Source organism: Cuculus canorus, unplaced genomic scaffold (assembly GCF_017976375.1).
Source record: "Cuculus canorus isolate bCucCan1 unplaced genomic scaffold, bCucCan1.pri scaffold_88_arrow_ctg1, whole genome shotgun sequence".
Lineage (NCBI taxonomy): Eukaryota > Metazoa > Chordata > Aves > Cuculiformes > Cuculidae > Cuculus > Cuculus canorus.
Window position 1 is genome coordinate 166,962 of NW_026527855.1, and position 17,170 is coordinate 184,131.

The window sequence follows — 17,170 nt, forward strand, 5'->3', positions numbered from 1 at the left end:
CCTTCCCATTCCCGCAGCGCAGGGAATGCCCCACCTGCAGGGGGAGGGGAGGCCCGGGGAGAGCCCAGAGCTGGGAGGGGAACCGCCCTTTGAGGCACAAAGCCTCGTTTTAGGTTACAGACTCTGATTTATGAATTACAAGCCTCCTTTTGAACTAAAATTAATCTTTTTAAGGCCTAGAGCGTCATTTTTAATGAACAAAGTCTGATTTTTTATATCCACACCCTCAGTTTTGGAGACAAAAGCCTCTAAATGGTTCAAAATCTCATTTTTAGGCCCCAAATCCTCCTTTTCAGGGAACAAAGCGTCATTTTTATTCCACAATTGTAAGGGCTTAAATGCTCATTTTGAGCCTCTACAGTCCCAGTTTTAGGGTGAAAAGCCTTCCTGTTTGCTACCACAATGTTTTAGGGCAGAGAACCTGAAATAGCGGCTCAAAGCCTCAGTTTCCTTCTCAAAGCACCATTTGTAAGACAGAAACTCCTGCTTTGGAATCTCCAGACTCTCAGGTAAAGGATCCAACCTGCTGTTTTACAGCTCGACAACTCCATTGGAGCACCCAAAGCTCCATATTCTGGACCAGACATTCATTTCTTGGGGCCACAGAGGAACCAAGAGGTTATCCTCCCTTGCAGGGTCAAAAGATTCATTTGTAAAACTGCACCAATCTATTTAGTGCCCAAAGTCCACCGTTTTGAACTGAAATCTTCAATTCTAGAGTTCCAACCTGGTTTTTAATACCCGTAGATTCTGAGGACTCACAGTAGTGTTTTGACGGTCTACATTATCAAGAATTGTGCTCAAACACTCGTTTTAAGAGCCTCATTTTTAAGGCCCAAAGTCTGATTTTGAATTTCCAGCACTTCAGCCTTAGAGACCAAACCCTTATTTATAGGTTCCAAAAGCTCATTTTTATCTTCCAAATCCTGTTTCAGGGAACAAAGCCTCAGGTTTAGAATTATCCACAATTTTGATGGCCCAAATCCTCACTCAGCGCCTCTCAGGGTGTTGCTGCCCATGGCAGGGGGGTGGGACCAGTTGGATGGTTGAGGTCCCTTCACCCCCAAACCATGGTTCGGTCCATGGCCTCTGTGATGTCATCCTCTGTGATGCTGCCCTGTGTCCTCGGGGACCGCTCTGCTGTCCAGGGCGAGCACACTCCAGATTCACTCTCCAGGAGGATCTGGAGGAGGCAGGTGGTCTCTTTGCTGGGAGCTGCCTGCACCTTGCTCTGTGTGTGAGAAACAAAGCAGCTGCGATTCAGCCGTCGCAGTGCCCGGTGCCGGTTCCGCTGGAGAGGAAACTCTGCTCTACGTCCAGGGTAGGTCAGTTGTGTCCATACCTGATTCTGCACAGTCATTGCTCGGAGTTTAACCTCCATGGCAGGGTCTCCAGTTCCTGAGGGTTCTCTCAGCTCCTACTCTGGTGCCTCCAAGGAGCTGGAGCCTGTCTTCCTGATTATTTTCCACATGGGAGGTGTTCCCAGCCCAGGGGATCCCGTTTTGGTTTAACTGTGCCAGCCTTGCCCTGTGCTCCTTCACCCTGATTGGATTTGTTTCCCGAGTGCTGCATCGCTGACTCCAGGCTGTGTAGGGAGCCATCCCGGGTTGGCTGCTGAAGCTCCGTTCCAGTTTAGCTGCCTGCTTGTTTGTTTCATGATCTTTCAGCACAATCCTTAATTCCAACCTGGATATCCCCTGCTGGATTGGGTTTGGCAGTGTAACCTCTGCAGTCGGGAGGTGGAGGAGGCAGGGACCGGCAGCACAGTCAGGTCTGTCCCTGCAGAGCACGAGGACTCAGACACTTGGGAGTTGTCCTGGTCTCTCTTGTGGTGGAGCCTTGAAGCAGATGGTCACCAGAATGGACCTTTATGGTTGTAGAGAGCCCTGAACATCTGGAATAAGTGCTTGCCAGACTCTCGTCTTATGTGTTGAGAAGGAATTCTCTGGCTTCCCTGGGAACCTCATGCTGCGAGCATGCCTGACATTAGAAGAATGTGTCCACTGAGGGTTGTTTGTCCTGTCTGGAGAAACAGGGTGGCTTCAAGCTGTGCTGGGAACCTGACATGAACAAGGAGATGGAGCTGACTTTCCTTGGTGTTTTCTTTGTTCATTTCTTTTGAAGATAGGCAAGTGTGTGCATTCCTTCTTGTCCTCATCTCCCTGGTCTTTGCCAGGAGTCTTCCATAAATGTCAATAAGGATACAGACTGGGAGATCTGCCCGACCCCTGCCCTCCCCTTAGTGTCTCAATCCCATTCTGACCCACTGCCAGGACACTTCATCAAGCTGGGAAAGTCTCCAGTCCCAGCTGCAGCTCTCCAGCCATGTCTTGATCTCAGGTGGGACCCTTAGACTGGATTCCGGCCGTGCCAGAAGGCAGAGGAATTGCCTGGTGGCACAGGGCGAGCACCTACAGGGTGTGAGCTCTGCCCTGGCTCAGCTCTGGGTTTGGTGTGGAGCTGCACAGGGCTCTGCGTGCTGGGAAATGTCTCTGGAGCATCCAGCGCTCCACACTGGGTCTGGAATTTCTAAGCTGATCCTCTCTGGTTCAGAAGTGTTCTGTCTGCTGGTCTCCAGGACAGCCCTGTCCATCTGTGGGAGGTCTTGCTGCTGCCTTCCTGCACCACAGCATGGTGCGGGACAACTCTTGGTGCGGTTGGTGCAGCTGAATGGGGCAGTGGAGAAGAATGGTTCTCTGCTCCACCAGAAACTGCTGGGAGGGGAGTGACAGGATCTCCGTTAATGTCAGTTTGTGGTCAGGGTGTGAGACAGCTCATAGGGTGCAGGAATTTCTGCAGGAATTCTGACCGTTTGAGTGGGCCACAGGGAGCGTTCACAGAAAGGAGGGGAATTTTTTTAAGCATGAAGGTGAGGTGAGAGTGATGAGGCCCCTGGTGAACAATGTCCAGGTATCCCTGGTCTCAGGTGAGGCTCCTGCTGCGTGTCATGCTGGTGGGGCAGACACTGGGATATAAAGAGCGTCTGGAAAACCAGCCTGTTCGTGCTCACAGAAATCCATGGGGACATTGATGGAAAATTAGACTTCCCATTCCCTTCCCTGTGAGCATTTAACCATGGTTTCTCTTTCTCCTTCTAGGGAAACACTGAGGTTCTGCAGCATGGCTTTACGTTTCCGTGATGTTCTGTTCTATGCCGTTCCTGGAGCGGTGGGACTTCTTGGGTGCTGGTGGATCTACTCCCGTATGAAGAAAAAAGCACTAAGCCCTAAGGAAGGGCAGGAGGAGAAAGTGCAGGAGAAAGATCCTCATAGCCTGCCCATCTCGGCGAAGGAGGAATGCCGAGAGAAAGAAACCTCGGCCTCTGTGCTGCCAGCAGGGGCAACAATGCCCGTTACCTCTCCAGAGAAGTGGGAAGCCTGGGAGAAGGAGCTGATGGAGAAGGAGGCCAGGCTGGCTCAGCGAGAGCAGCAGCTCCAGAGATGGTGGCAGGATCTGGAGCGCGAGCGCAAGGAGCTGGAGCTGGAGAAGGCCTCCCTCCAACTCAAAGGCCAGAGCCAGGTAAATGCTGCCAGAGTTCACCTTGCTGGGGAAGGCGTGCCCTCCGGGAACTCGTGGGCCATCTGCACACCTGCAGAGATTGACAGATGCCAGCCCAGACTCAGACAGGCAGGGTCTGGTATTTCTGGCTCTTTCCTTGCCCAGGATGTGTAGGACTGTGTTTTTGGCTCCTCCAGCACTGTCAGGAGGGGGTTTCAACATCCCAAATTCTGCCCATTTCTTTGTGCTGTGTGCTGGCAGACAGCAGAGCAGAGGGAGCTGGTGTGCAAAGCAGATTCCCTGGCCAGTCCCCCAGTCCCAGGAGGTCGATGTTGCCTTTGCCACTGGCCTTCACCCCATGGGTGCTCAACTCTGGGGAGTGATTGGGCGGATGGGACATCCTTCTCAGAAGGAGATGGAGCTTTCTGGGTTACCAGCACCTCCAGCTGCCATGAAAGCCACTTGTGAGGCTGAGAAATGCTGGGGAATGCTGTTTGTACACTGACATCTGTCTCCAAAACTGTTCTCAAGATCTGCCCAAGAGAAGGGTGTTGTCCACAGCCAGAAGGAGCAGCGCCCACACTGACCTTGCTAAGTGCATCTCTCAGCCAGCCGGGGTTCATGCTTTCACGCCTGTGCCCCAGTCTGGCTGAGGAGAGCAAGCGTCCCTTGGCAAAACGCGGGCTGAGTGAGATCCTCGAGGCTGTTGTCGATGGCTTGTTTGCATCTCACTCGTTCTGAATGGAATTGGCTCAGAGCTGGAGAAAAATTACTTGTCAGCTGTTGGATTGTGGCATGGAAATGCTTGTGGTGCCTGAGCAGAGGAATTGTGGAGCTCAGCAGTCGGCCCTGGGAAGCAAATCCTCAGGGCAGGGCTTCCTCCCTCCCAGCCCGGCTCCTGATCAGGCCAGGAGTTTTCTGAGCACCCAGCGAAGCTGTTGCATCATTGAACAGATGCTGACATGTGAGGGGCATGGATACTGTGGGAGAGGCTGAGTGGTGAAATAACGGCGAGGGCTGGAGGATGAGGACAAGGAGGCCCGTTTTCAAGACGGGAATCCTTCTGGCATTGCAGAGCTGTTCACATAGAGTTGATTGAGGCCTTGTTGGATGTTGGTTTGCTCTTCCCATTGAATGCATGGGCTCAATCACATCCTGAGACCAGGAAACAAAAAGTCAGGAAAGGTGTGTTTGCTCTCACCTTCCGTTTGGGAAGGCTTCCTGTAGCACGTGCAGCTGCAGTGCTGAGTACTGGCATTCCCAGGCTGGAGAGGCTCGCTTCTCCTTGGCCTTCTGCCACCGTCCCTGTGCATGAACGCTGCCGGAGGAGCCTTGATCTGGAGAGCTTAGAGAGTATTTGCCCTTGTCTCTTCCTGTGCCTGTATTCTTTGTCACAGCTGAGAGGGCTTCTCCCTTTGCTTTGCCTGGATGGGGACCGCTCTTGAGCCGCTGAGCGGGCTGGATGTTCACCAGAACAACCTCTGTCTCTGAGCAGTCTGGGACACCTTTCCTCCCCAGGGTCTCTGCTGGCCTCTTCCATGACCAAGGGAACAACTTTTCTTTTTCTTTACAGATTCCCAATCCACTGAAGAAACTCACAAGAGTCCTCACCCAGTCTGGGGCCACTGAGTCCTCCAAGGAGAAGAGCCCTGCTCGTCCTCAGCAAGGCCACATAGATTCAGAACCGTCTGTCTCCCCAAAACGGAACACTCTCCTAATGACACTGAAAGAGAAAAGCCCTTTCCGTTCTCCTGATAAAACCAAATCGATGGACCAGGCTGCTGAGGAAGAGCCCAGATGCGAGAATGCTCCTTCAGTTCAGCCAAAACCAAGGAGAAGGAGTAGGAGAGGGAAACAAAAGGAGGACTGTTAAGTCCCTTTCAGAAATACTCCGAGTTTCTTAAATACCAATGGGATCGAGTTTGGATGAAATGACACCAACGATCCTTTTCCACAGCTGCTTGCATTTGACATGTGCATTGTCTCAGGCGATGGCTGAGGCTGTTTGGAAATAGGTGTTTGTTGGTTTGTAGGAAGAAATAAAGAATCTTAGAATCATAGAATGTCTTGAGTGTGAAGGGACTTTCTTCTGATATCCAATCTAAACCTCCCCTGGTGCATCTTCCTGACATTCGCTTGGGTGGACAAGGTGTCATGTGGCCAGGTGTGTCTCTCAAAAACTCCTAATGCAGTAGGAAGACAATGGCCACAAAGGGGGCTGTGAGATCACTTCTGCCTCTGGAGGGGACAGGCCAACAGCAGGAATACGGCTGGGAAATGGACTGTGAGGTAACCACTTTCTGAAGCAGCTGATAGGTCAGCCCTTGACTCACGGCTGGGATTTGTGCTTCTAAGCTCAGGTCTGGCAGTGTCTCTGACAGGCCAGCAGAAGGCATCTGGTTTCTCCATTGACTATGAGATCCCATGGAAAATTTAGGTCATAGAACTGTGGGAACGTAGAAGACCTGGATCATAAAAGAACTGGGACATAGAAGAATCGTGTAATAGCAGTTTCATAGAAGTATTGAAGGAGAGTCAGACCCTAGGAGAGTCGGGCATAGAAAAGTCATAGAAGATTTGGGTCAGGGAAAGGTTGTAGAAGAGTCGAGTAATAGAGGAACTGGGTCTTAGAAGGGTCATAGATGCGTTGGGTCATATGAGTGTTGGGTTGTAGAAGGGTCAGAGAGCAGTAAGGTCGCAGAACACTTGAGTCACAGAATGGGATGATCACTGAATGGTCATAGAAGTGTCCGGTCATAGAAGAGTCATAGAAGAGTTTGGTCATAGTAGAGTTGGGTCACGGAAGGATCAGAGAAGAGTCACACAAGAGTGGGGTCATGGAAGAGTCAGGCCATAGAGGAGCTGGGTCACTGAACTGTAATGGAAGTGTTGGGTCGTGGAAGGGTCAGGTCACAGATGTGTAGGGGTCATAGAGGAGTCATAGAAGATTTGGGTCATTGAAGGGTCGTGTCACAGAGGGACTGAAGAAGACTCAGGGTATAGAATTGTTGTAGAAGAGCTGGCTGATAGAAGGGTAGGGTTAAAAGTGTCATGTCATAGAACAGTAATAGAATAACAATGTCATCAAAGCTTAGTGTCATAGAAGAATCGGGTTATAGAAGGGTCATAGGAGTTTTGGGTCATATGAGGGTCAGATCATAGAAGTGTTTGGTCAGAGAAGAACTGGGTCACAGTACTGTTAAGTTGTACAAGTGTCAGGTCACAGAAGGATTACAGAAGAGTTGAGTCAAAAAGAATTGAGTCATAGAAGTATAGGATCATAGGAGAGCTGGGCCATAGAATAATAAGAATAGGGTCATAGAAGAGTTGGGTCCAAGAAGGATCATAGAAAAGTTGGGTTATAGAAGAGTAGTCTCACAGGAGAGCGATAGAAGAGTCAGGTCATACAAAAGTCAGGTCATAGTAGAGTCATAAGAGTCAAGTCTTTCAAGAGTAGGGTCATAGAAGAGTCATATTTCAGAAGGGTCATAGGAGAGTCAGGTGCCAGAAGATTCATGATAGAGTTGGGTCATACAAGAGTCAGGGCACAGAAGGGCTGGAACGTTCAAGGCTTGGTTCGAGAAGTGGCCCTGCTGGGAGCACAGAGAGGGAACCAGGACTGACCAGACAGGTAAGCCAGGACGCACTCCCCTGGGGAAAGGGATGTCCCTGGAGAAGAGCAAGGGAACATTTCTGTACCTGCAGAGAAGAATCCTTGAGAAGGAGAATCCTCTTCCTGCAGGCCCTCGTGTGGGGCAGGCCGCTCTGCTGCTGAGCTCAGACTGTCTGTTACTGCAGCTAAAGTAAGCTCAAAGCCCCAAACACCCTAAAGCCAACCAAGTCCTAAGGCCTCTTGGCTTAATACAGAACCATTGGCTGTTACTAGCAATGGCAACGCAGTGTTGAAGGGTATCCCAGGCTGCACAATAGATCCACTGAATCACACTAAGTAACAGACAGTGCCTTCTGAAGACAGACAGAGAGAAGATCTCTAACAAGCTTCAAGTTCCTCAGCATTTGAGCATCAAAGAAACCTGCATGCTTATTGCCACCCGTACACAGGAACCATCCCTCCAGATCCAAAAAGGCCTTGGATGAGGGGTGATCTCCCTCCCTCCCTACCCCAAAAAATAAAGGTGCTATGTAAGCCTTTATTTATTCAAACACACAGGGAGCACAGGTCCCCATTTACATAGCCACTCAGCAAGAAAAGACAATCAGACAGTGAATAAGAAAGAGGATGAGAACATTATTATAATTAAAAAATGCCACCAAAACCAAAAAACACAGAAGGCAGAGTGGGCCTGCAGTGAGTTACATTAGCACTGCTATGCAGAAGCCCGGGAGTTATCAGCGTATCCAGTTATCAGCTTCCACACTGCATCCTTGAGCTGCTGGTTCCTCAGGCTGTAGATGATTGGATTCAGTGCTGGAGGCACCACCGCGTATGGAACTGCCACCACCAGATCCAGCAATGGGGAGGAGATGGAGGGGGGTTTCAAGTGGGCAAACATGGCAGTGCTGACAAACAGAGAAACCACAGCCAGGTGAGGGAGGCACGTGGAAAAGGCTTTGTGCTGTCCCTGCTCAGAGGGGATCCTCAGCACAGCCCTGAAGATCTGCACATAGGATGCAACAATCAAAATAAAACAGCTGAATATGATGAAAAGAGTAACCACACTAAGCCCAACTTCCCTGAGGTAGGAGTGTGAGCAGGAGAGTTTGAGGACCTGGGGGATTTCACAGAAGAATTGGTCCACAGCATTGCCCTGGCAGAGGGGCAGGGAAAATGTATTGGCTGTGTGCAGCAGAGCACAGAGAAACCCAGCGCCCCAGGCAGCTGCTGCCATGTGGACACAAGCTCTGCTGCCCAGGAGGGTCCCGTACTGCAGGGGTTTGCAGATGGCAACGTAGCGGTCATAGAACATGATGGTGAGAAAAGAATGCTCTGCTGAAATGAAAAAGGCAAAGAGAAAGAATTGGGCAACACATCCTGCATGGGAGATCTCCCTGGTATCCCAGAGGGAATTTGCCATGGATTTGGGGACAGTGGTGGAGATGGATCCCATGTCAAGAACAGAGAGGTTCAGGAGGAAGAAGTACATGGGGGCGTGGAGGTGGTGGTCACAGGTGATGGCAGTGATGATGAGGCCATTGCCCAGGAGGGTGGACAGGTAGATGCCCAGGAAGAGCCAGAAGTGCAAGAGCTGCAGCTCCCGTGTGTCTGTGAATACCAGGAGGAGGAACTGGGTGATGGAGCTGCTGTTGGACATCTGCTGCATCTGGATATGGGGCAAAGTCACAGGAGGAAAGGACAGTGACAAGTTAGGGGAGACTTCTCTGGGTAAAATCAAAGCCATTTCTCATTCCCCCTCTCCCTGAAGCACATCCTCTATGACTGTTCTCCCAGCCCTTCCTTCAGCTCTGTGCCTGGAGCCCTGCTTGGTGCTGGTTGAATGTGACAAGAGGAGCAGGGCCTCTGTGCGCTGGCTGTGAGGAGTCAGCCCTGCTCTGCAGCAGGGGGTCATGGGGACAGTGGGGACAGGGGACACTGCTGGGGTTCAGCTTTGTCCTGGGGAACTGCTCCTGGGGCAGAAGGGCCTGTCAGCATCTGCACTGCCAGGGACAGGGAACTGAGAGGGTGGAAGTAAATCTGAGAGGTTTGGGGATTTTATAGCTCCTTCTCTCACCCTGCGCATTGTTCTTGGCTGTCAGAAAACCTCAGCATTTCTGCTACGCTCCAGGAGAACAGAGTGAGTCCTGTGAGGCGAGAGCATTGCCTGTGGCTCAGGGCAGAGGGAGGGGAGCTGCTCTCTTCCTTGCTTTTGTTCCCAGCTGCCCTGGGCTTGCAGCTTTCTGAGATGGAGCAGTTCACACTCCCGTCTTACCTGAAAAGCCACCAGGCCCTGCTGAGATCAGAGGGATCCACCTCACACCACTCAATGTCTCATCCTTTCCAAAGGTCTCAGCACCCCACTTTCATCCCAGGACGCACATGACTCATTTCACAAACCCACAGCTTTTTCTCTTTTGTTGCATCTCTGCGCCTCTCCATGGGGCTTTCAGGTAACACAAAGATGTGATTGGACAGGTTTGCAGACTGGAGGGAAGCTCACAGCTTGGAAGGAAACCTCAAGGAGAGCCAAGTGTCCTCATTATGGCATTTGATGAAGGGAGATTCAGGTCCTTCAGCAGAAACTCCCATCCCCAGAGAGCCTGGCAGCAAGAACAGCAGAACAACAGCGAGAACAGCGAGAACAGCAAGCTCCATTTCTACTTCTGCTTTTCTCGCTCCCACTCCCCACAATGTCTTGAAATAGGAAAGAGCCAACCTTGTCTCAGGAAAGCTCCTTACCTTTAGAACAATCAATGCATTGATCTTCTCCTTGAGCCACCGCTTTGGAAATATCCCAGGGGCGATCCAGAGCTGTGAGAAGCCCTGACCCATGAAGCACAGTCTTGGAAACAGAAGGACCCTGACCTGCTGGGACTTTCTCCTTCCACCCACAGATTCTCCCCACACCACTGTGATCAACTGCCCTGACGCGCTGAGTGCTGACCCTGGAAGGTGCAGTGTCTCTGCCCCAGTGCACTGGGACACAGAGACTCTGTTTGGAAGGACAGCCCTGGGCACCCACAGGTGCAGATCCACCTTTACATCCCCACAGCCATCAGGAGCAGGCAGCCGTTGTGTTCTGTCCCTCTGAGGGCTGAGTGCAAAATCCCTGATCTGCAGCACATCCTCCTCCTCTGCTCTGGAGAAACTGAGAGCATTGTAAATAGACATACCATGAGCTGCGGGATGGGTCGGCTTCAGGAGATCCCTCCAGGAACTGCACATGCATTGTCCTGCACCCAGAGACTTACTCTGCAAAATACTGTGAGGATTCCTCCCTCAGGGAGCTCTCAGCATCTTCTCACACCACCCTGCCTTCCCCCTCTCTCTGCCTCCCTCCTCTCCCCTTGCTGCCTGCAGGCAGTGCCCTCAGCCCTGCTGGGCTCTGCAGAGGAGCTGCTCCTGGCCAGAGGTGGCTCTTTGTAGAACTACTCCTTTGCCACCAGCTCCCTCCATGCCAGGAGCCCATCCCAGCTCAGCAGCAGAGGAGCAGCCCAAGGCAGCCCTTTCTCTGCCCCCTCTGGGCTCCCTCGAGGTGTCCCTGGGGCTCCAGGGAACCTGCTGAGAAACACACTGAATCCATCCCTGACGTTCCCTCCCTCAGCTGGGAGAGACACTTCTGTCCTACAATGTCATTGCATTACTTGGGCAGGAGAATCACTGGGAAGGGGGGGGAGGGGGCTGTGCCACCAGGAAGGTGACAGGGAATGATCTCATTTCCCCAAGCTGTCAGAATGGAAAGGGAAAGGGACGTGATGAAAAGGGAGGCAAATCCCATGTGGTCACTGCCAGAAAAGGTGGGGCTGAGGAGGTGAGGAGCGAGGCTGTCCATGCAGGGTCAGACCACAAGGGATGCTTTTCCATGCTGCCCACACCCCTTGAGGTGACGCTTGGCATCAATGTCCATTGGAGAATGTGTCTGTCACCTCTTCTCTGAACTGAAAATAAATGAAATATAAACCTTAAACTAAACATCTTTTTTATTTGCTGCACCTTTAAATGTTCCTCTTTAACGACACTGGGAAATGACTCCAAGGAGCTGTACAAGACTTGATGAGCTGAAGAAATCCCCAGGAAGAGAAAGAGCTCATTAAGTGTTTTTGTATTTTAATGAGACCCAGGGTGGATTTGCTGATGAGTCCTTGAACCTCAGCTGCTGAGAGGAGATTGAGAAAAGCTCTCAAGAAGTCAATAGCAGAACTCAGAGTACCTTGAAGTATTAATTGGTCTCAGTGAGAATTATTTCTAACAAAGCCTCCCCAGGGACTCGTTAGAGCCAAGAATTGGAGGCCATGATTGCAGGCAGGGAAAGGGGCTGTGCAGGCAGCTGTGATGCTGAGAAAAGCCTGGGTTTGCTTGGTGAAGCAGAAAGGCCAAGCCCTGACCCCCAGGCCCTGGGCAGGCAGATCTGGCTTTGACTGCAATGAGAGTGGTGTCATAAACACTCTCACATTGCTGAATCAAACTGGGAGCAGTTATTCCATGTAATTCCAAACACGGGCCTGTAGAGTTACGGCAGCTGCCGAGGCTCTCACACAGCTCCATGGAGTTGTGAAAGAGTTGGGTCATAGCAGGGCAGGGTCATAAAAGTCCTGGGTAATAGAGAGTCACAGAAAACTTCAGTGTGAGAAGTCAGGTCAGAGAGTGTTGCCGCTCGTGCGGCGTGGCGGCCAATCTTAGGGACGACACAACGACCAACCCCAGGCCGCTCGGGCCATCAGCTCACGGACACCAATGTGGTGGATGGCAAATGGCGTTTATTCGCTCGTAACAGAGTGTTATATAGTCTTAGGTTTACTACATCATTTCCATCTGCTTACATTATAACGTAAACACTATTGGTCATCTTGGGCTAAACTTGGCTAGATACTATTGGTCATTCGGAGAGGGGTCTTATCTTTCCGTTACAGCGCGATATCTTCCGACCGCCAGGCCCTAGCTACCCACACTGGCTGAGCTGTGTGACCATGCAGGGGAGGACATGCTGCAGTGGGTGTGAGGGGCAGAGCCCAGCCCTGCAGGTGCAGGAGAGAGGAGGCCGGTCAGTGTCCTTGGTGGCAGAGACAGACTGGGAAGGTGCCCCAGGGCACCGGTCTCTCCCACCGCCAGTTCCAGCCCTGGCCACTCACCCCAGCCGAGGGGTGAGCTTTGCTCGCTCCCTCTTTCTGGATGTGGTGTCTTTGCCAGGTGAACAACAGCCCTGTCCGGCCTCTCTTCTTGTCCAGAGATTGGCAGAGCCCAGAGCAAGGCTGTGAGCAGAGCCCAGCATGGGACACGGCTGGGAACTCATCACAGTGTAGAACTTCCCAAAGGAAGACAGCAGATGGGGAGGTGTTGATCTCCCTCTCTGGTGACCAATGATAGGGCACAAGGAAATGGAATGAGGCTGCATCAGGGGAAGATCAGATTGGACATTGGGAAATGGTTCTCCATCGAGAGGGCAGCCGGTCACTGGAAAAGGCTTCCCAGGGAAGTGGTCAGGGCACCAAGCCTGTTAGAGTTCAAGGAGCATCTGGTTGATGCTCTTGGTCATAAAGTTTGGTTTTAGGTAGTGAGGAGCAAGGAGTGGGACTTGGTGATCCCTGTAAAACCCTTCCCACTCAAGATAGTCTGTGATTCTATCTTCATAGTCAGAAATAGTCCAAGAATAGAGTTTGTCTCTCTGTAATTATATTTTTATTTATGGAGTAACTGGGGAGATGAGGGGATCCAAGTTCAACTTCTGGATAGACTACAAATCTAAGACCTGTTCTGGGAGGGATCCAAACCCTTTGTCTGTCATATGGAGATGTATTTCCCACTGCCATAGACAACCAGACACACAGAGACACATGATGGGGCAGGGAGGTGAGGAGCAAAGTTGTTCAAACAAGAATGGAAATCAAGCAACTGCTTTTCCTTCCTGTCCACATGTCCTCAGGAGACGCCCTGCATTAATGTCAGTTGGAGAATGCTTCTACCACTTCTTCAAAGTGCTCTTTAAGTACCTGCCTCTTTAACTACACTCTTGAAACTCACCTAATTAGGTGTATGAGTCTTGAGGACTGGATGGAAATAGTGGAAGCAACACCGCACTGTCAGTCTTCTCTGATAACTGCAGTCCCAGGCAAACACCTCAGACACATTGGGGCCTCTGGAGGTTTGCACTGGGTGCTTATGATCAGACCATGGAGCTTGGCCAAAATCCTGAGAACTGCTCTCAATCCTTAAAAATATCCCAAATCCATTTTTTCATCAGCTGAAATGACTCAACACTTCTAATAAAATGTGCATGGAATTTCTGTGCTGCCGAAATATGTATTTCCAGAACATGTGAGTTGTGGGAAGAGAACTATTGCCCTTACCCTGTGATAGCACCGCCAGCTCTGTCTGCTACGCTGGGTATTTCATCTCCCTCACCTTCCGGGGGTTTCTACCTGTCCGTTTTAAACTCACCATGTCAGAGCTCATCTCTTCAGAAGCTGATCTAGACATGGGCACTGTCCATTGTTTTCCAGAGCTCTCCTTCCTCTCACTCTTGGATCATTCAGACCCCTCTCACCTGCCCCCTTCTTTGAGCTCCAAGGAGGTGAAGCTCAGTTCTCTTACGGACATCTCTCTTATGCACTCCCTCTCAGCTCTGATGCTGAGAAACCCTTGGTTTGCTGTATGAAGCAGGATGGCCAAGCCCTGACCTCAAGCCAATGGCAAGGGGGATCCTGTCCCTCACACATGGCTCAGGGCTCTTTCTGGGACCATGGGATGTGGGGTGGGCAAAGACAAGGGAAGGATAACAATGGTACAACAACTTCCAGTTTCACCATGGGGCTGTAAGGAAGCAACCAGGTCCCACTTCCATGAGGACAATGTGTCTTCTCAGGCATCAGTGGCAGAGACAAATGCCACAGCCAAGGGTACAAAGACCTGGGTTCTCTTGGCGCTATCCACGCCATTTTGCCATCCCCACCACAGTCTGTCCTACATGGTCTTACACCTGCCCTCCTTTTCCTGCTGGCTCTAGACACTCATCTTGATTCCCACCTTGCTCTGACTCCTGCATTTCTGCACCTTAACGGATGTGTCTCCACCCTCACTGGCTGTTCTGTGAAACACAAAGCCTTGGGTTGACCCTCCGAGTGATTTCTTGCGCCACAGCACTACCCTTCCAGTGAATTTTCTTTCTCCTGACAGCCATCCTCTACCTTCCAAGTTAGACTTTATTACCTTTTTTCCACTCTTTCTTGCTTTTCCCCACTGCTGAGGAAATCTCAATCATCTCAGAAACTCCCCTCCAAGCAGGGCACCCAACCCGTTTGCCTTCCTGGGGTCGTTCACCTGACCAGAGAGAAGGAACCTCACCATGGCCTTCTAAAGCACACTGCTGCTGCTGCCCTTTCAGCTTCTCCCACACATGACCATGTACTACTGCTGTCCCATTCTGTCCTCAGGCAGAATGTATGTGACCACCCATATCCAAGCCCTCTCCTGGACAGGGCCTATGGGTACTTGGACAGATGTCCTTTCCCATCCATGTTCCTGCTGCTGGCCCGTCACCTCCAGAGACAGAAATGACCTCATCATCCCCTCCACTGCCAGATGCTTCCTCCTGGTTTCTGAGACACAATAGACCTCACACCCCACATCCATCCATCACTTCCAGATGGACCAGGAGCTGAAGAGATTAAAGTGGGCTGGTTTTATCAAATTTATCAAATACATTTCCTGCTAACATTGTGAATCGAGAAACATTCTTCGCAGGAACTGCTGTGCTTATGTTGACATGGTTTTTATCCCCTCTTCTACCTCTTTCTTTTTTCCTTCCCACTTCACCTTGTCTGTCTTCAAAACCTCTTCAAGGGGAAGATTAATTGAATGATAGAATAACTTGGGATTGAAGAGAGCCCTGAACATCCTCTTGTCTCACTCTCCTGCCTAAGGCAGGGTGCACCAGATGAGGTTGTTCAAGGCCTCCTCTTAACTTTGTGTCATCCACAAAGGAGATCAAAGTGCGCTCTGTGGCATCATACAGTGGGATAATGACAATGTCCAACAGTGTTGGCCCACGTGCTGGTCACTGAAGGAAGCCACCAGGAACTGGCTGTGTGGAGGACTTTGTACCACTGATATTTTAGGATTGGTTGTTCATCCACTTCCTACCCAACGTCCACTTCTTCAGCCCAGACAGCCCCACTCTGGATCTGAGGACACCACAGGAGACCATGTCTAAGGCCTTGCAAAATTCCATGCCCATATCATGCCCTTCTTTCCCTGCTCATTTTGGATCAGCGATCCCTTCCTTGCCCTTTAACTGCCTGGAAAGGGCTACAAGGGGTGTGCCATTGCCTTTCAGAGACAGCGGTAGGCTGAGCTCCCTGCAATTCTCCCAGTCCTCATTCCTGCCCTGCTTGAAGGTGGGTTTGCTCTCTGCCTTTTCCAAGGACCCCAGAACCTCTCTGACTGCTCTGGCCCTTCTGAGAGCACAATCCATACTGACAGGCAAGGATGACGCAGCAGACAGGAACACTCAACCTGAGCCTGTCCAAGGCAGCTGAGATGAATCTCCCTGGGCCAGTGGGGTTTGTTCCTGGGGTCACATACAGAAATGTGAGGGTTCTGTCAGGAGTCCATGTCTGAGCTGGACTCATGGACTCCTTATGCACCCAGGGATGCTCAGAGACAGAATCTTTCCCTTTCACACACAGGCAGTGCCTGACAGGAGTCACAGTGTTACTCTGGTCTCCTGTTGCCACTCCCAGAGGATGGGAGGCACCCATACCTGAGGTGTGTCACCCTGCCCTGAAATCATCTGAGATGACCCACGTTATGAGGAATGGACACAGCAACCTCAGTTAAAAGAACCACATCCCAGAGCTGCATTCAGGCAGTTTCCCATAGGATGTTGTTTCCTATGTGAGGTGAATTCAAGACACTGTCTGCTCCAGAGGCCTTCTTTGAGCTCCTAAGAATTGCTTTATGCCTTAAATTGAGTCCATCTCACCTCACACATGACGTACATGCTCATATCTCATATGTACAAAGCAAGCGTGGACTTCTGAGCTCCTCATTCCATGTTCTTCCATGGATGGACAAAGAACCCCTCCAAGCTGGAGTGAGAGGCAGTTGTTGGTGGTTGTGAGGGGCTGCTCCAGGATAATAACACTGGGGGAGATTCCCTGGGCTGACAAGCAACCATGGGCACAGATCAGACCCTGCTGTGCTGGTCCTGAAGATCTCGCAGAGGAGGCCTGGCTGTGAAAGAAAACTGTAGCCTTCCCGAACCCATCACACCCACAGTGTTTATCTTTGTACTGATGTTTTCATCTGTGGCTCAGGTTCTTGGACATGCCCTTGAGGGAAACCTTGAAAGAAGCCCTAAGTCTTCAGGTGCTGCCCTGTGGAGATTCCCTCTCTTCATGGAAAGGCTGTTCTGGAGGCAGCTCTGGGACACAAGTGCCCACTGCCTGTCCCTGCCTGCGGGCACAGCGCTGCCATGCTCAGAGCCCTCAGGGCTTACAGCAAGACAAGGGATGAGGAGGAGAGTGTGGAAGTGGAGAGATAACAGCTCTGGGAGATCAACACTGGTGCCTGGCAGGGCTGCCATCCCAGGGTTCTTTTCCCCTCCACCCATACCCACAGGAACTCTCCCTGCGACTCTAAAAGGCCTTGGAGAAAAGATATCAGGAAACAAAAGTCGTTGAATATCCCTTTATTTTGTTGAAACACACAGAGAGCACAGCTGCTCATTTACACACTCATCCAGTAAGAAAAGAGAAGAAGACAGTGAATTAAAAACAGGATGACGACATTATCCCAATTGAAAAACCAGCAACACCACCACCAAATACAGAAGCTGATCTGAGCCTGCCATGAATGCTTTAGTGGGATGTCCCTGCCCATGGCAGGGGGTTGGAACTAGATGATCTTTAAGGACCCTTTTAACCCTAACTATATTATGATACTGTACTATGAATTTTATGACAACTGCTATGCAGAAGGTGATGAGCAGTTCATTGCTTTAGAGAACCGTCCACTTATCAGTTTCCACACTGCATCCTTGAGCTGCTGGTTCCTCAAGCT

General features: G+C 50.9%; 1 protein-coding gene across 1 annotated transcript; it reads left to right on the forward strand.

Moving 5' to 3' along the window:
* The first annotated feature begins 2,293 nt into the window (after positions 1-2,293).
* On the forward strand, positions 2,294-5,371 carry LOC128850823 (A-kinase anchor protein 13-like). The gene is made up of 2 exons (XM_054055839.1): positions 2,294-3,519; positions 5,072-5,371. The coding sequence occupies exons 1-2, from the start codon at positions 3,076-3,078 to the stop codon at positions 5,369-5,371; spliced, it is 744 nt and encodes a 247-aa protein (XP_053911814.1). The 5' UTR covers positions 2,294-3,075.
* Positions 5,372-17,170: the final 11,799 nt, after the last annotated feature.

Coding starts and splice junctions, on each gene's coding strand:
- LOC128850823 (XM_054055839.1), top strand. CDS start 3,076: ATGGTTTCTCTTTCTCCTTCTAGGGAAACACTGAGGTTCTGCAGCATG. Junction 3,520..5,071: donor AACTCAAAGGCCAGAGCCAG/GTAAATGCTGCC, acceptor TTTTCTTTACAG/ATTCCCAATCCACTGAAGAA.